We start from the raw sequence: 19,911 nt of genomic DNA on the forward strand, positions 1-19,911 counted from the left end.
CTATTACATTATATTAATTTTCCGCCTAGGCGGAAAGTCTTTCAAATTGAATACGGAGGAAAACCAAAACAGGCGATAATGACGTCATCGGCGGTAACTTAATGCGGATCCAGACTTAACACTTCAAATTGAATACGGGCCTATGTTGCAATGCAAGGGGTGCAAAGGTATTTACATGCAGGAAAAATAAAGGCTGTTTCTGCATGCAGCTAACAAATACTGGGTCGCTTTGCTATTACAATGATATTTTGTTTTAAACTAGAACACACCCCTTCCCAACTCTAAGGGGTACTGTATATTATTTATTACCAGTTATTTATATAGCGCACACATATTCCGCAGCGCTTTACAGAGAATAATATGAGATATGGTAAGAACTTACCCTTGTTATCTCTATTTCTACGAAGTCCATAGGGTTCCACAGGATACCTTGGGGTATAGGTGTGACGTCAGTCGCAGGGCACCAAAGAGTTAAGCTTTCAGCCTCCCAGGATGCACTAGGTCCCCCTCCTATACCCCGCCCCCGGGCCAAGGCACCTCAGTTAGTTACCAAGCCATAGGCCGGAGGAGGAGAAGGAAGAGAGAGAACAAAGATCTGGACACATACAAGAATCACATTCTCACCAGAGGGAGACGGAAAACCGGTGACCAGAGCAAAGCCCATCTGCAGCACAAGTGCGACAGGGCGGGAGTCCTGTGGAACCCTATGGACTTCGTAGAAATAGAGATAACAAGGGTAAGTTCTTACCATATCTCATATTTTCTACTTCAGGGTCCATAGGGTATCCACAGGATACCTTGGGGATGTCCCAAAGCAGTATCCTTTAAGGGTGGGGACGCTCCTGTGCAGAAAGGAGAATCCGCCGCCCGAAGGAAGCATCCTGAGAGGCGAAGGTGTCAAACCTGTAATACCTCACGAAGGTATGGACAGAAGACCACGTAGCAGCCTTGCAGATCTGAAATGCCGAGGCACCACGTCGAGCTGCCCACGAAGGACCCACAGACCTAGTGGAATGAGCCTTCAGAGAAGGAGGGACCGGTAGGCCTTCATGAAGATAAGCTTCAGAAATAGCCATACGGATCCACGCTGCCAAAGTTTGCTTTGAAGCAGGCCAACCCTTTTTACGGAAGCCATAGAGGACAAACAAAGCGTCCAACTTCCTAAACGAAGAAGTGCGGTCAACATAAGTCCTTAAGGCCCGCACAACATCCAAAGAGGCCTCACCCACGGAAAGACCCGGTGAGTTAAAGGCCGGAACAACTATTTCCTCGTTAACATGAAACTGGGAAACAACTTTGGGAAGAAACTCGGGCCGAGTGCGGAGCACTGCCCTGTTCCCATGAAAAACCAAGAAAGGGGGTCTACAAGAAAGAGCCCCTAACTCAGAAACACGTCTGGCCGAAGCAATGGCCAGAAGGAAAACAGTCTTAGCTGTTAGCCATTTAATATCCACTGAGCCCAGTGGTTCAAACGGCGGTCCTTGGAGAGCCCTCAGGACCACAGCCAAATCCCAAGGCGCCACAGGTGGAACAAAGGGCGGCTGAATACGGAGAACACCTTGCATAAAGGTGCGCACATCCGGGATTGTAGCAATCCTACGGTGAAACCAGACAGATAGGGCCGAAACCTGTACCTTCAAAGAAGCAAGGCGAAGCCCATGATCTAGTCCCGCTTGCAGGAAGGCGAGAATCCGAGACAGACGAAACTCCCGCGGTGCATAACCTCTCGGTCGACACCACTGGAAGAACGTATGCCACACGCGATGGTATATCCTTGCCGTCTCAACAGCCACGCCGTCAAAGACAGCCGAGTCAGGTCCGGGTGAAGGCAAGAACCCTGAGACAGAAGGTCCGGTCGTAGCGGCAACAGCAGAGGACTGTCCACGGACAGACCCTGAAGGTCTGAGAACCAGTGCCGTCTGGGCCACGCGGGAGCTATCAACAGGAGCGTCCCTCCTTCCTGTTTGAATTTCCGGATTACCTGTGGAAGAAGGGAGACCGGAGTGAACAGGTATGCGAACCGGAACGTCCACTGGACGGACAGAGCATCCACCAGAGACGCCCCTTCGTCTCTTGTGCGAGACCCGTACACCAGCAACTTGTTGTTGTGCCGGGACGCCATGAGGTCGATTTCTGGAAGACCCCACCTGTCCACCAGTAGTTGAAAAACGTCCGGGTGCAGGGACCATTCCCCTGGATGAACGTCCTGGCGACTTAGAAAGTCCGCCTCCCAATTTAGCACTCCCGGGATGAAGACCGCTGATATGGCCGGAAGATTGCGCTCCGCCCAAACCAGGATCCGAGAGACCTCTACGAGAGCCGCCCGACTGCGAGTTCCTCCTTGCCTGTTTATGTAGGCCACGGTGGTAGCGTTGTCCGACTGGACCTGCACCGGGTGACCCTGGAGAAACCGCTGTGCCTGCAGGAGAGCATTGAAGACCGCACAGAGTTCCAAGATATTTATTGGAAGCTCCGCTTCTGTCGGCGTCCACCTGCCCTGGAACAAGTGTGGACCCGAAACTGCTCCCCAGCCCCGAAGACTGGCGTCCGTTGTCAACAGGACCCAATTTGGAACCCAGAACGGACGTCCCTTGTTGAGGTGGGTCGTCTTTAACCACCACGCAAGGGACAGGCGAACCTCCGGGGTGAGCACAATCGTCTGGAACTTCAGAGACTGAGGCAGCCCGTTCCACTTGGACAGGATCAGGTGCTGCAGAGGTCTGGAGTGAAACTGGGCGTATTCCACCATGTCGAACACTGACACCATGGAGCCCAGTAACCTCATCGCCGAGTGTAAGGACACCCGGCGGCTGTGCAGACAACTGCGCACCCTTGACTGTAAAGCAGAGATCTTGTCCTCCGTCACGAAGATCCTTTGCTGTCCCGAGTCCAATAAGGCTCCAAGATGCAGAATCCTCCGAGACGGGATTAGAGTGGACTTCTGCCAGTTGATTAGCCAGCCGTGCCGTTGCAGCAGTGCAATGGTCAGGTCCAAGTGGTGTAACAGGAGCTCTGGAGATCCTGCCACCAATAACAGGTCGTCCAAGTACGGCAACATGCGGACTCCTTGCAGCCGCAGAGAAGCCGCCATGACCGCCATCACCTTGGTGAAAACACGTGGTGCTGTCGCCAGGCCAAAAGGTAACGCCCGAAACTGGAAGTGGTCGCTGCGGATTGCAAACCGAAGGAACTCTTGATGGCGCAAAAGAATAGGGACATGCAGGTAAGCGTCCTGTATGTCCAATGACAACATTGTAGTCCCCAGGTTCCAGCGCCAGAATGATGGACCGTAGGGTCTCCATCAGAAACTTCGGGACCCGCAAAGACTTGTTGAGTGCTTTGAGGTTGAGAATCGGACTATATGACCCATTGGGTTTCTGTACCAAAAATAGATTTGAATAGAAACCCTGGCCCCTCTGGGAGAATGGAACAGGCACTATAACTCCAGCCTGGAGCATAGTGTGCAATACCTTCCGCAGCTCCGTAGCCTTGTTCCGGTCTGATGGTAGACCCGTGGTGAAGAATCGAGCCGGGGGTCTGTGCCGGAAGGAGAGGGCGTACCCGTGGGAGACCACCTCCAGAACCCAAGTGTCTGTCGTAGCGAACGACCAACACCGGGAGAACTGCAGCAGGCGGCCTCCCACCCTGGGATCCCCCAAAGGGAGGCCCGGACCGTCAGGCCGCAGGCTTGTCATCTGGCTTGGGGGCCGGACGTCTGGTACTCCATGCCTGTTTCCGGGGCTTGACCGATTTCTTAGGGCCAGCCTGTCAAGGAAACGACTGTGGTTTGGGCCTGCCCTGGGCCCTAGATGACCGAAAGGACGATGGTCCAGAACCAGAAGGAGCAGCGGCCGACGGGAGACAAGCAGATTTGGCTGCCGCCAGCGTGGCCACAATCTTATCCAGATCCGGACCGAAGAGAACTTCTCCGGTAAACGGCAACACTTCCAGACCTTTCTTGGAATCTGCGTCCGCCTTCCAGGATCGCAGCCACAAGGTGCGACGAGCAGCTACCGCTGCTGAAGAAATTCTAGACACCAGAGTACTAATGTCTAGAGCCGCCTCGTTGATGTAGGTGGCCGAATCACGGAGATTGCCGGACAGTCGGATTCAAAAGAAGCCTCTAATGAATCCGCCCAGCGCTCCATCGCTCTGGCAACCCAGCAAATGGCCATAGCCGGCCGTGCTGCCCCCCCTGCAAGGGAATAAGCGGACTTCAGGCAGATTTCTACCTTGCGGTCCGTAGCATCCTTAAGGGAGGACATGGACGGCATCGGCAATTTGGCACTACGGACAAGATGGGTCACGTGAGAATCCACCTGTGGAGGGGATTCCCACTTAGCAAAATAATTATCCGCGAACGGATAAGCCACCGCCAGGCGTCTCTGCGGCTGGTATCTTTTGCCAGGTTGTTTCCACGCCTCCTCTAAATGGTCCACCAACTGACCCGAAAGAGGAAAGACTGTGGCATCGCCCTTCACATCTTTGAAAAAGGCATACTTAGATTTAGCCGCTGGGGGAACTTCGTCCTCAATCACCAAGGCTGTGCGGACCGCCCGAATAAGTCCAGGAATATATACTTTGGACTTAGCATCAGCGTCCTTAGTATGGAGAGGTTCCTGATCGTAAGGATCCAGAATCTCCCCATCATCAGACGTCCCTTCGTCATCCTTATAAGGAGCGGACAGAGACGCCACCGGCCTTTTAGGAGGCCGCATCACAGACTCCCCTTGCAACACATCCGACAAGTGCTGTACAGAACTCGTCAGGGAGTTAACCCACGCTGGCTCCTGAGAACCCGGGAGCGGGGAAATAGGGAGACTGTGGGGTACCACCAATTGTCGTGGGAACCCCTGCATGGGTGACGACACCACAGACTGCTGGGACAAACCCATCGGAGTAAACGCGGGCTGCGGAGCTAACTGGCCCACTAAAGCTGTTAACGCCTGAGCGAAACAAGCCCAGGGCGGCTCCTGTACCGGTGCTGTAACCGTAATAGGCCGCGCCATGGACAAACACTGCCGGCAAAGGCCCTCCGCGCTACCCTCCCCCTCCGCTAACGGTACTTTGCACGTGGTACACTGTAGCCGGAGGGGAAAATCACTTTCAGACATGATGGCACCATGTATGTGACCTCTCTCACCAATTAAGTATCAAATAGGCGAGAGACCACCCTGCAGCACCGCACTGCAAGGGCTTTAGCAGAAAGAACAGGGACAGTAATAAAGCTGACAGTTTTGAGAAGATAAAGTTACAGGCAGCAGCGCTAGCACAGTCACATACAATGCAGAGAAATAACAATTCCTGCACTAACAGCGCTGATCACTCAACTACACAGACACAGGGCCAGGTAGGACACAGCGCTGCATACACAGACCTGAGCCACAGCGGAGGAGAGGTATGCGGGGGGACCCAGACCACGATGCTTCCTTCCAGGCTTCCAGCAGCGTTCACCATGCGCTGCAGAGAAGATGGCCGCCGAGGAACAGAGAGAAGCTGGCCTGGGGGAGAAGCGCTGACACAGGACCAGTCAGCACAGTGCAGAGAGGGCTGTGTGCAGCGGGGGAGGCGCCGGCTGTGAGACAGGGAAGGCGCGCTCCCCTGGCATGCATTTAACCCCTGGGACGCTGCAGCGCTACCGCTCTGCTGCGGTCTGCTGTCCCAGGGGGTAGTGGAAAGCGCAGGTTCAGTACCTGGCTCCACGCTGCAGCCAGGCCCCAGGGAGCCCCCTGCCTGGGGACTTAAGACCATGTGACCAGCGGGGACCCACCGTGGGACCCCGCTGCTTACCTTTGTCCCCCTTGGATCCGGCCATGGTCCGGAACATCTGGGGTCACCGCTAGCTGTGACCCCAGATGCTCACCAGCATCCCCGGATCGGTACCGGCGTTCTGGTACCGGCGGGGGTGTAGGGAAGACAGCATGGACGTCAGGACTGACTGTCCATGCTGTACATCCAGATGTGCAGCCACAGCTGCACTGAAGAAAGCTTCAGGGGCTCTTCTAGCCCCCACTCCGACAGGTGCACCCGACGCCGGCCGGGCACCAAACTAAACTGAGGTGCCTTGGCCCGGGGGCGGGGTATAGGAGGGGGACCTAGTGCATCCTGGGAGGCTGAAAGCTTAACTCTTTGGTGCCCTGCGACTGACGTCACACCTATACCCCAAGGTATCCTGTGGATACCCTATGGACCCTGAAGTAGAAATTTGGCCACTCACATCAGTCCCTGCCCCAGTGGAGCTTACACTCTATATTCCCTATCACACACATACACACTAGGGTTAATTTGTGTTGGGAGCCAATTAACCTACCAGTATATATATTTTTGGAGTGTGGGAGGAAACCGGAGTAACCGGAGAAAACCCACGCAAGCACAGGGAGAATATACAAACTCCGCACAGGTGAAGGGAATCGAACCCATGACCTCAGTGCTGTGAGGCAGTAATGCTAACCATTACACTGTCTGTGCTGCCTATATGAAGCAGCGGCTTCTGCATGTCTCTGTTTCTTTGAGAGTTTGATCGCAAAAATTATAGCTGCACTAATGATATGTGCAAAGGGCCTGATTCAGAGATGGATGGTAATGCGATCGCAGCTGCGATTTTGCACAGAATGCAGCTACGAAAATATGCTATTAGTTCCAAAGACTACCGAGCATCAGGACGCACACTGCTGCCTTCTCATATGCTTACGACGTCGCTTAGCTGCTTACATGCCTGGCTCTCATGCTGCATAGAAGAGCTAATCTATGCACACCCACGTAACGGTGTTTAAACGGTCAGATATGCCTTAGCTTTTCGGAACACCCCCTGATACCACTCCCAAACTCTGACAACCTGTCACTAACATTGCGATGGATTCCTCTGTGCGTCCCTAATTACAATGCGATCACTCAGTACGTGCAGTGCTGCTTATGCGCATATGTAATGGAAAATAATTGTTTGATCTGCGTAAACATCACCATTGAGTGCATCTCTGAATCAGGCCCAAAACCCCCCCTCTAAGTGCCTAAACCTAATCCCCCCTTCCCCGCTGCCTAAACCTAAGTCCCCCGGGGGGGTGGGTGCCTAACCCTAACCTCCCCCCGGTGGTGCCTAACCCTAACCCTCCCTCCCCCTAGCCTAACCCTAAGTCCCCCCCGGGAGCCCTAAACCTAAAACACGCAGCTGTCTGCTGCGACGCCCGGCATCCACTCAATTGGGATGCCGGGCGCCGGTCTCCAGACGTCGGGCAAATGACTGTCGTCTAGATTTAGACACCTGTCATTTGTCCCTAGTCGGTATAAAGCAGTCTGGAAGCCGGCGGTCGACATTTAGACCGTCGGGTTCCAGACTACATCCCCTCTGATCTTAGTCAAATATATATAAATATATGTGAAGTTCCATTGCCTAGATAGGTATTTAGGGTACATGATCACTAGTATTTTAATTTTAGATGAGTTTTACTCTTTGCAAAATGTAAGTAAACCAGTCTGACACTAGTGATTATTGTTTCTAGTATTAGACTACCCTCAGGCCTTTTACTTGCAGCTAGGTCTGCACTTTTTACTTGCAGCTAGGAGGGCATGGCGTGGCGGAGGTGGAAGGGTCTGGAGTGTGACAATGCGATTGCGTGATCGTACCCCTGCCATCTAATGCCACGATTACTGACAAGGTGAAGCGATTCAATACAAATTGCATCATCGCCATCTGTACCGCCCACTTCACTCGGGAAATAGTGGCTCCAGTCTTCGGGAGGCTTGCCAATTTGTCCAGGCTCCCGGGAGCGCTACATGATTTTCGGGACCCCCGCAGCCATTGGGGGAGGGTAGGTAAGTATGGTATTATTGTTTTAAGGATTACTATTTTCTCCATTGCCATGCATATCTACATTTTAACGCATTGCACAGCTTACAAATACAAAACGCATATCAAATGCAGGAGAAACGCCAATGGGTATGTTCTCTACGTCCCCTGAACAGTTCCCTCCGGCTAAGAGGAATAGACACTGTCGACCGGACTCTGAGTTGGGAGCAAAGCAAAAAAAAAGCAAGAAACTTTTTATCTGGAACAAACCATGTTGTAATGCAAGGGAGGGGTGCAAATACATACAGTACAGTACATTGTTTTTGCATGCAGGGTAAACATGCTTTTGCATGTAGCCAACAAATGCTGGACAGATTTATTTTTACACTGCAGTTTAGATTTCAGATTGGGGATGCCCCTCTCAAATCTAAGGGGGGGGGTTTCAATTAACTCACCCCTGAACACACGAGGATGAGTTGTCATTGCTACGATGTAAACACAAGCAAAGGCAACCCGACATCAGCAGAGATCCCGGCAGCGGAAGCCCGACAGTGCTGGAAATCCTGATCGTGGATAGGTAAGTATTGTCTAACCTAACCTAACCCCCCTAACCCTAAGCCTCCTTAGGGGTGCCTAACCCTAACCTCCCCCCCAAGTGCCTAACCCTGATCCCCCCTCTAAGTGCCTAACCCTAACCACCCTCTTCCCCGCTGCCTAAACCTAAGTCCCCCAGGGGGGTTCCTAACCCTAAGTCCCCCTCCCCCTAGCCTAACCCTAACCCTCCCGGGGGGGTGCCTAACCCTAAGTCCCCCCCGGGAGCCCTAAACCTGACCCTCCCCCCCCTCGGATGGCCGCTCGCGGCGCCCGGCATCACTGCGATCGGGATGCCAGGCGCCGGTCTCCCGGCGTCGGGGAAATGCCGGGGGCTTCTACATCTAGACGCCCGGCATTTCACCCTTGCCGGGATATGACAGTCGGGAAGCCGGCTGCCGGTATTTAGGCAGTCGGCTTCCCGATTGCATACCCAGTGGCATATATGCCACATGCAGTATATAATCACACCTAACTGAATTCCCCCTAAATCTCTCTGAATATCTGCTCCACCTGCATGACAACATGGTATTGCCAAGGTGTAAAATGACTTGCTCTTTATTGCTTTGCTCCCAACGCAGAATCATCCCCTGTGTGTGTCAGACTAAGTTACAGACATTTTGATGATATTTCCAAACAGTAATTGTATGAAGCATTGGCAATATACTTTCTGACAGCTAATTATTATACTTGCCATACTTTTAGATTGTCTGGCAGTTCAGCACGACCGGCATAACCAGGATTCATAGTGATGAACACGGAACAGGTTGGGTTGAGCGTCAATTCAGTTCCCTCGAACAAGAATGTTTTCATGTTTCTTATGATTGCCTGCTGTATGCTCAGAATCTGCTGGGCTACTACTGACAACACCTCCACCTGGGGGCACAAATATACTTCATGTGATATCAGCTATATTATACATAAATAAATAATAAACATAAGGAGTATTCACAACCTCTACTGGAACATCAATAACAAATAAACCGCATAATACATAACAAACATAAATAAATAAGTGTAACAAATGTAAAATAGGCAAATAGGTTACATTTACACAAAACAAATGACTGAGAATTCACTTGCCTGTCCTATTTCCAAAGTAATAAATTATAAATAATACATTAGCTAAGGTTGACATAAATCCTGTATGTGAAATATATGTGACTTAAGTGTGATGGAAAAATAAAGTCCGACTAAAGAAAAATGTAGTTGAGGGATATGAACTGAGTAAAATGATACTGATTGTTAAATAGCACCAAGTATTAATAAATTTACCCCAAAGTGTTACTACTCATTATATAAGGAATTGCTGGCACTGGGTTGTTGGATACAGGGTCCCGGCCCGCGGAATGACGGTGGTCAGAATACCAACAGGGACATTCCAACAGTCAGAATCCCTACAGGATAAGGTAAGTATCCTAACCCTCCCCGTAATCCACCTTTCCCGCAACCTAACCATAACCCTCGGCTCCCGCAGCCTAACCCCCTCACAGCCTAACCCTCCCCCCTGCAGCCTAACCCTAACCCCCCACAGCCTAACACTAACCCCCACAGCCTAACCCTCCCCCCCCGCAGCTTAACCCTTTACCGCCTTCTTCTGCCTAACCCTAACCCTCCCCTCCCGCAGCCTAACCCTAACCCCCCCACAGCCTAACCCTAACCCTCCCCCCACAACATTACCCTAACCCTCCCCCCACAGCATTACCCTAACCCTCCCACCAGCAGCCTAACCCTAACCCTCCTTCTTCTGCCTAAACCTCCCCTCCTGCAGCCTCACCCGAACTCCCCCCCACAGCCTAACCCTAAACCTCCCCCCTGTAGCCTAACCCTAACCCTCCTTCTACTGCCTAACCCTGAACCTAGCCCTAATACTTACTATTGGGATGTCAGCAGTCAGGATTCTGGAGCCCAGATTCCGACTGCTGTTGGGATTCCGGCACCCGTATTCTGACAGCCGACATCCTGAATTCCGGGATGCGACTACATCCCGCTGGTACTGTATATGTGGTACACGGATACTGACTACAACAAAATGCTGGGACAATAGTAACAAATGTTCATAATATTTTGCGACAAGACTCGCCTACAGTTAGGCAACTGCGCCTCGTTTTCCAGGGCAGCTCGGGGATCTCTGGCAACATGAAAGTGTGCACTTGCTGATTGGATAGTCAGCCTTAACCGCCAATTAAAGAGACAGGATTACTTCATTGAGATTAATTGGCTTAGAGGGTATGTTTACAGTGGTGTGCCCTGCTTTGTGGGAGGGTGAACAGTCATTTTCTCCCTGCAAAAGGCCTTGCTCTCATCACTATACTATATAATGGGATGTACTTTACACTGTCTGGCTTCCTAAAGCTACTGCCATAACCCCTAAACACACAACTACAGAAAAGTGGAGTTGGCCTACTCACACTTCATATGCAGGTGCACTACTAGTACTAATAACCAACAAATAAGACGTTTCAGACAGACAAACGTAACAAATGTATAAAGGACAATACTGATCATTTCTTACAATCACAATTAATTTAGGCCTTAAGGCCCAACCAAGCAGTATTTTAGGGGAAAAACGTAATAGGGTAGTTGGTATGGTAGCAGATTGGATCTTACAGGATGTGCTTGACAGTACAGTGCAGTTATGTACAGAAAATAGTATTGTGGCTTCATAAATAAACCCTTAGTGGTTCTTTGTTTTGGGTCTAATGAAATATTACTTAAATGAGAACACCATGGAATAGTAACTATTTGCTAATAAACCTTCCCATGTCCAATCAAACTCAGGCCCTGATTCAGAGCCGGACGCTCTGAATCAGGGCCGTCCCTCTGAATTTAAGAGCGGCCTCCCGGCCGCTCGCATAGCTGTGTGTTACCACCCACAGCTATAGCGAGCGGCCAAAATGCTGGTTGCGATGGTCAAGACCATCGCGACAACCGGGCTTCTGACGAGACCCTTGCGTTAGGGTCTTGCTGCCGCAAGCCCTGGAGTGCTTTTGGCTCTATCAGAGCCAAAAGCACTCCCACTGACATCACTAGTGATGTCAGTGGGGCCGGCCCCAGACGGAGGGCGTTCCCATGGGAACGCCTCCGTCTGGGCAGCCACGCCCCGGCACGCCCACTAAAGGGGGCGTGCTGTCAATCACCATCGACAGCACGCCCCCTTTGGTGCGAGACCCATAACGACGGCTTGGCCATCGTTATTCGGGTCTCGCGCATGCGCACGACGGAGCCGCCTCCGTCGTGCGCATGCGCACTTGGCCAACATCGACCCGCTAGCGAGTGCTCAGCGCTCACGAGCGGGTCTGAATTAGGCCCTCAGTTCCATTCTATCCAAATCCTGTAAATGTAGGCTGTTTATTTTTGTTTTATTTAATTTTTTTCAAGCTAAAAGGGGCCTATTAGCAAAGACAAGTCCTCAGAGTTATCCTTACAGTCTAAGCAAGCATATTTTAGGGTGTATTCTAGTTTTGTGATTTTATATTTTAGTAAAGACACAGATACGATCTATTTTGCAAATATTACTCATCATATCCTGCCTATATGTGCACTTTCTAGCAGACTGTGGAGCAGATTCAATAACCGACGGGTTGTGTCACGCTCTGCTTCCGGGTAAAGTGCCCAGAACTATGCAATCAGAAACCTGCGATCAATCCACGGGCTTCCCTGAGACAGCGGTTAAGGCTGATCTTTGCTTGCACCTCCTTAGGTAAGTAGAAATCAGCATTAACTACTGCGTCTGGGCTGCTCTCTGGAAGCTGAATAGCTCCGGGCACTTTACTCCGTAGCACAAACAGCACAACACACCCAGAGAGTAATGTAATCAGCCCCATAATATATATACAGTATATAGCACTGGCTTCCTGAAGCTGCTTCCATAACCCCTACACACAAAACTACAGAAAAGTATAATTGGCCTTTAAGAAATTTAAACAGAAATTTACCTCAATTCTGTTGAATTCGTCAAAACAGGCCCAGGCTCCAGACTGCGCTAGGCCTTTAAAGAATTTACCCATCGCTTTGTAGTCAAGACCGTCTGAGCAATTAAACACAACGCACTGCAGGAGAAACAACAGGAAACTTTTATGTACTACATTATATATAATGATGTTTACACTGATATTCACACACACACTACAATGTATGGGAATGAATCTTCTTCATCTATTACTCTGTGTAATTAGTTACATAGGTAATTATCCAGATGTAATTTGCTACATATCACTTGTACATGACTTACTGTAGCATTTCAAACTTCATGGACCAAGTGATAATTAGCATTGGGCCTGATACAATAATGCCGGGTGCTGCAAATGTGTACGCAGCTGCGATGTGAAAATATGCAAATGACGCAGCCGCTAGGAGATGTATTGAGACGCCCACCTGCGGCTTTGCAAATCTAAGTGTCTTCGTAAACTGTTGCAGCACCTGCCTACAAAGACGCAGCATCGGTTGCATATCATTCGATTTTTCGCAGACCTGAGTGAGTCTATGGTCCCGCAGAATAGGCGTGCCTGAGCCATATTGCTTGCATACGGGTAATGGTGACACCACTGCTTTCCTTGCTCCCGCTCCCCGTTACTTCCCCCAAATGCTCCCTGACTGTCAATCACACTGTAAATAAATGCTCGCTGCGAGCAAATACGGTAATGGTCCTTGCCACGTGCACAGGTGGCTGATAAACGCTCAACTGTGAAAATATCGGCATAGGGCCTGATTCAGAGCCGTTCGCTATTTGCGGTCGTTCGTTCAAAAACAAGGGGTGGCTATTCAAATGATCCCTTCGCAAATTGCAGTCTGTTCCCACCTCTAAGTCTGAACGAGCGAGCAAAACATACGCTCGTTTATTTGATAAAAACGCCCCCTGGCCGCTCGCACCATACGTCATGTCCGCTATTTATTAGATTAATCGAGTACATCGTACGGCGTATGAACTGCTCGCTATTCTTGTGGTTGGTTTTTTCAACCGCTATTTTGCGAGCAGTTCTGAGTTAAAAAAAACCAAGTGACGTGGTCAATGACGCTGTTGTATTAATTATGCACACCCTTAAAACGCCCGTTTTGACCTTTAAGCACGCCTGCGTTCGAATTCCACTCTTCCGTTTTCAAGCACCTTCCCCTGTTACCACCCACATACACCTCATTCTGTCACTCAAAATAGCAGGCACTCGCTATATAGCGTACAAACGATTTTCGTCCGCACTGGCTGGTTCGCGCATGCGTACTAAAAACCGTATGCATGCGCAGATGTGCGAACATCGCTTGGAACGAGCGTACGGCCGCTAGCGAGCGGCTCTGAATGAGGGCCATAGTGTACAACTCTGAATAAGCCCCATTGTCTGGTGACAGATTATCTTGCAGAATAGCATATAGAAGCCATTTTAGTTGTCATGTAGACTGGCCATATATCGTCAAACGTGGAAAGAATTCTAGTCACAGGATTATTGTATGTATGCATAGCCACTGGGAGAGCTACCGGGCTCCGTTACTAGGGTGTGAGGGTGTAGTCATTTCTCATTGTGAATAATGGGGGCTTCTTTACATGCTGAGATAGTTGTTATGCCATCTGCACAGGCAGTATGCGGTTAGGAAGCCGGCGGTCAAAATGTCGACCGCCGGCTTCCTGTCAGCGTAATCCCGGCAAGGGATTTAACATATGCGTCGATATATCGACGCCTAAATTAATCCCGATGCCGGAACACCAACCCCGCCATCCCGATCGTCCACGACGAGTAGGTAGAACACTTAGCCCAGGGATGGGGGGGTTAGGTTTAGGGACCCCTGGGGGGACTTAGGGTTAGGCAACCCCCGGGGAAGGTTAGGGTTAGACTAGGGAAAGGGGGGGTTAGGGTTAGGCACTAGGGGGAGAGGTTAGCGTTAGGCACCCCCCCGGGAGGGTTAGGTTTAGGGTGCGGAAAGGAGGGTTTAGGTTTAGGCACCCCTGGGGGGAGGTTAGGGACTAGGGGGAAGGTTATGGTTAGGCACCCCTAAAGGAGGGTTTAGGGTTGGGGCGGGGGAAGGGTTAGGAATAGTTAAAATACTCACCCTGATGGGACCTTCACTCTTCTAGCTTCCGGCGTCAGTATTACATCCTCCGGGCTTAGGTCCGACGGCATGTCATACCAATTCCGCACAGGCACATGTATTTTGGACCCGCTTCTCTCCTGTCTCAGCAGTGTAAGTAGTACTGGAGTATGGGCCACACAGCCAGGGCCTCAGGACTGGACATTTGGCAGGAGAAAGCTTTGCCGACTTGTATAAAGGAAGGTATTCTAAATATGTATATGAATTGAAGATGACATGGAAAAACGGCATGTATATGTTGGGAAGGCATATCACCAGACATACAGGAATACTTATTTGACAGATTACGTGAAAACCTCAACTTTATCACAGGTGTGACAGTCAAATCAGGTGCAATATAATAAATGTTTCCACCCCCTGTCTAGATGTCACCCTTTGTATCTGGAAAGCGAATACATCTGAACTGGAATTTAATGGATGTTTAAAACATATATGGTAGTCTAGGATATTGCAGAAGAACAGGAACCTTTACGCTGGGCTGGAAGGTTAAATCTTTTGATCAAAATACAAATAAATTCCTCATGCTTTTATTTGCTAGATACACACAGATGTGCAGTGGTGCTGACAAGCACAGACAATTGACTTTCAATAAGAAGTATTCTCCTACTTCAGAATTTTTACATTTTATTTTCTGTCGTAATCAAAATGGATTTATTCAGAATTTTTATGCTAAATACTCGAATGCCAAATAAAAACAAATCTAAAGCTCTGCAAATATAAAAAGACAATTATTTAAATAAGTATTTTTGTCAGACTTGTTACAAGCACTTTAACTGAAATTACAGCTGTGAGTCGACATAGATAAGTCTTTACCAGCTTTATTCATCCTTTTGTTCTAGGTTTAAGCCTTGAACTGCTGTAGGCATAAGGCGATTGCAGGAAAATAATTCTTCTCCCAAGTCCTAGGATTCTTGGAGACTGCTGCAGATTTGTCTATATCTTGCTTCATACATTTAGTTCTCTATTGAGAATTATATTATACTGGTAGGTTAATTGGCATCCAACAAAAAATAAACCTAGTGTATGTGTGTGCATGTGGTAGGGAATATAGATTGTAAGCTCCACTGGGGCAGGGACTGATGTGAATGGCCTAATATTCTCTGTAAAGCGCTGGGGAATATGTGTGCACTATATAATTACCTGATGATTAATAATTAATAAATAATATTGGAGCAGGGCTTGTCCTACACAAATTCACATTTGTTCCATATTCTCTATTTTTCATTATGATGGACATGGCACATGACAGTGCTCCTGGCGATATTAAGGGGTACATTATTCTAACCTGTACTTTTCAAAACTACTGCACCTTCACTGCTAGATTCAAAGGGGCAATATTATTAAATAAATACAAAACACAACAGGTTTTATATATAATATTATTGATCCTTTGTGTGGGTTTTTAGTAGAGATGAGCGGGTTCGGTTCCCAGAGAACCAAACCCACCTGAATTTAGCATATCCGAGTCCGATCTAAGCAGGCTCGGAGGTTCCCGCCTTACTCGGTTCTCGAAACCGAGGCAAAGCCATAGAGACGGAAATCTCGCGGTTTGCAAGCTTTCGTCTCTATGATCAATGTAATATCTAAGGAACCACGCGACGGACACCATTTCCACTCCGGCTGTGGAGACTGAACAGGGAGGGTGGGTATTGTAGGGCTGGGAGAGGTGCTGGTATTATCTGCTGTGTCCTGGGCTGGCGACTGCTGATCCATTCTGGTCTCTGGTCATGGTGCTGTCACTATCACTGTGCTGTCTGTGCTGATCCATTCTGGTCTCTGGTCACGGTGCTGTCACTGTCACTGTGCTGTCTGCTGATCCATTCTGGTCTCTGGTCACGGTGCTGTCACTGTCACTGTGCTGTCTGCTGATCCATTCTGGTCTCTGGTCATGGTGCTGTCACTATCACTGTGCTGTCTGTGCTGATCCATTCTGGTCTCTGGTCACGTTGCTGTCACTGTCACTGTCACTGTGCTGTCTGCTGATCCATCTGGGCTGTCTGCTGTGTCCTGGGCTTGTGCTGTGTCCATCACTGGGCCCAAGTTCTGGACTCCAAAAAAAAAAGTAAAAAAAAAAATAATCAAAGTGTCTTTTTATATTTTTCTATGTGTGCATGCGTGTTAGGCTTAACAACAGTAGCGCACAAGAGCCAGCTAGCAACGCACTTTGCAACCTTGTGCTGCCCGATTACAGTCGTGATCAATCGTTACTCTGGGGCCAAGTTCTTCTGGAGCTGACAAAAAATATAAATAATCATTTGTCATTTTTTCTAATATTTTTGTGTGTGCGCACGACTGCACGTGTGTGAATTTTGTAACCGCACCTTGGCTACACTATTGGTGATTGCGACACTGCTTCTAGACTGCAGAAAAAATATGGAGGGCTGTCACATGACAGGAGAGCAAGGCCAAGAACCACATGTTGTGGCTGCCGCCAGCAGTGCAAGGCCGTCAGCTTCCTCGACCTCTAAGAAGGCCCATGCCCCAGGGCTTAAGTTACGCCATCGATATGGTAAAGCAAGTTTTATTGAAATTAAGAAAAAAAAATTGAAAGGATATTTGACTTTAGATAAACAAAAAATTGGCAATATGCCATTCACTACACGAAGTGGCAGGGAAAGGATAAGGCCTTGGCCTTCTTACTTTATGAAGAAGACTGCTGATTCTGATAGCCCTTCTGCTTGTAGTAGTAGTAGTGGTGGTGGTCCAATTACAAATGTGAAAGTTGTTAAGACAGCTCCGGAAAAACCAACTGTGTGCCCTGAGAAATCGAAATCACAAATCCCCGAGGAGAATGCAAGTGTGTCCGCGGTTGCCATGTGTGAGCCCGACCTAAATACTAGTGTACTGGAGGATCCTCCAAGTTCCAACATTTGTCTGCCCTCTGCAAATGAGGGGAAGGGCAGTCAACATCTTGCACACGTAGTCATTGAGGATGCTTCTGTGGAATTGCACATGGAGGAGGATATTTTGGTGGATGAAGGCGCTAAGGATGATGAGGATGTTGATGATGAAGATGTTGGTGATGAGGATGTTGATGCCGAGTATGTCCTTTGTGTAAGTAAGGCAACAGCTGTTGCCCATGGTTTGAAAAAGCCAAAGCCCATTGTTGTAATGCCGGGACAAAAGACAAAAAAATCTACTTCTCATGTGTAGAATTATTTCCATCCCGATCCGGCAACAGTTGTCAAGCCATATGTGCCCGTTGCCATGCAAGAGTGAGTAGAGGGAGGGACCTAAACCACCTAGGAACCTCCTCCTTGTTATGTCACTTGGCGCGCATTCATCAAATATCAAAGTGTATGTCGCCAAGTTCCAAAATTCAAAATGTAACAAGTCCAGTGTCACCTACCAAGTGCCCTCGATCTCCAACACCAACACCTGCATCATCACCTACATCCTCATTCGTGATAGGAAGTAATTTAAAAAAAAAATTGACTATTGATAGAGGAAGTAAGTATAACAGCTGTCACACAGTTTCACAGCGGATCACTGACGCCATGACAGCTGTGCTAGTATTAGATGGTGAAATAATAAAAAATGAGGATGATAGTGTGGAGGAAGTGCAAAAGGAGGATGAGGGGGAAATTTGTGTCCTATCTGACGCTAATGTGGATGTTGATGATAAGGATGTGGTTTGCGTAAACCAGCCACCAGTGGCAGCAGTTCTTGCTAATGATAAAAAGAAAGCCAGAATAGCTGTGGGTGTGGAATTATTTTAATCTAAATTCTGACAACAGTTGTGAAGGCATCTGTTCCATTTGTAAAGCCAAAGTTAGCAGAGGAAGGGACGTTAACCATCTAGGCACCTCCTCCCTGTTACGTCATTTGCAGCAAGTTCATGCAATTTGCTTAACAAAATTATAATTTGTAAATTAATAACAAGCAGTCCAGTATCAGCTATCAGCAGTTTGGACCATAACATGCAATCTCCACCACCAACACCCTCATCATCAACCTCCTCCTTAAAATGTTTTGTGGGGCCCAAACAAACCAAGGAGTTCAGCCACGAAAGTGTCAGTCCTAGTGGCTAAAGTTCTTGGTTTGTTAATCTGTGCATGTCCTTTTTAATATCCCACATAAGTCACCATCGACAGCACACCCCCTTTGGTGCGAGACCCCTCCGTCGTGTGCATGCGCATTTGGGTACCATCGACCCGCTTGCGAGCGTCCTGCACTCGCGAGCGGGTCTGAATGAGACCCTCTGTCTCTTATCACTGCTTAGTACATAGACCCGTAAATTTTTGGAGCTTGACTGTGGGTCGCATTAGATATCTTTAGATGGCTCCTGCTTCTGCTCCGGCATTGCAACCCGCTTCTTCACAATGGGAAGAAGGTCCGGGTTGCGAAGAGAGATCCCATCGGATCCCTCCACCCCTGTCCGGCTCCTTCTGCCGGACGTTGGTGCTGTTGTGCGCATGCGTGACCTGTAGGTCGTGCATGCGCACTCCCGTCACTGCTCCGACAGGCAGTTGATATCACATCAGCTGCCACCACGCAGCTCCGGCAGCCGTGGCGAGTTAGGATGTTAATTATCGAGGTCCGATAATTAACATTACGAATAGGCCCCTAAATGAACATCATTACTCTTCATAACTGTAATACTCTTATTGTAAAAATCATTGTAAATTCATGGTAAAGCACAAAAATGGGACACACTGAGACATTGTCTTACAAGTGGCCATAGTGAAGATGTTGTATACAGTCATCCTTAGTTATGGGAAGTGTATAAAAGGGCTGATAAGAGTGCAGATGAGGTTACCTGTTTGGCTAATGCTTTAGCGAGATCTTTTGTAGTTTCAGTTTTACCAGTCCCAGCTGGACCCTCCGGAGCTCCCCCAAGATTTAGCTTCAGTGCACCCATTAATGTTCTATGGAAAAGACAACAACTGAATTAATCATAAAAACTCTTAAAAAGTAGCAGTTCTGGTATCTATTAAGATGCAGCACCTGATTTACATTTTCAGTGCCCATAATTATATGTCTATGTTACTGTGACATCTGCGGTAAAGTGATTATTGGTGAAAATAGGTTAGTGCAGAGGCTCCCAACGCGGTCCAATCATTACCACTGGGAGCACTACTATCTATTGGGAGCATTACTACAGGGGACATTACTTCTACACGGGGCATTTCTGCAGGGGGAATCAGTATGATGTACCGCCGGCCGCATGGTACAAATCCCGACAGCGGAAGCCCGGCAGGAGTTAAAATCCCGAAGCTACCAAAGGTAAGTATCGCTAACCTTTTATTACCCAGTTACCCTAACCCTCCTATAGGGGTGCCTAACCCTAATCTCTCCCCCCCCAAATGCCTAACCCTAACCCCCCTCTAAGTGTCTAAACCTAACCCCCACTTCCCCGCTGCCTAAACCTAACCCTCCCTTAGGGGTGCCTAACCCTAACCTCCCCCCCAAGTGTCTAACCCTAATTCCCCCTCTAAGTGCCTAAACCTAACCTCCCC

At 48.9% G+C, this 19,911-nt stretch overlaps 1 protein-coding gene across 1 annotated transcript in view; it reads right to left on the reverse strand.

Moving 5' to 3' along the window:
* Nucleotides 1-19,911, reverse strand: part of DNAH3 (dynein axonemal heavy chain 3) — a 468,553-nt gene that overhangs the window by 167,333 nt on the left and 281,309 nt on the right. Inside the window, exons 29-31 of the mRNA XM_088476199.1 lie at nt 19,212-19,320; nt 12,313-12,426; nt 9,074-9,250 (exon numbers count right to left, since the gene is read on the reverse strand). Of these exons, the coding sequence (XP_088332325.1) occupies nt 9,074-9,250; nt 12,313-12,426; nt 19,212-19,320 (400 nt within the window). The remainder of the gene's footprint in view (nt 1-9,073; nt 9,251-12,312; nt 12,427-19,211; nt 19,321-19,911) is intronic.

The sequence above is a fragment of the Taudactylus pleione genome, unplaced genomic scaffold (assembly GCF_031769625.1).
Source record: "Taudactylus pleione unplaced genomic scaffold, aTauple2 ptg000184l, whole genome shotgun sequence".
Taxonomy (NCBI): domain Eukaryota; kingdom Metazoa; phylum Chordata; class Amphibia; order Anura; family Myobatrachidae; genus Taudactylus; species Taudactylus pleione.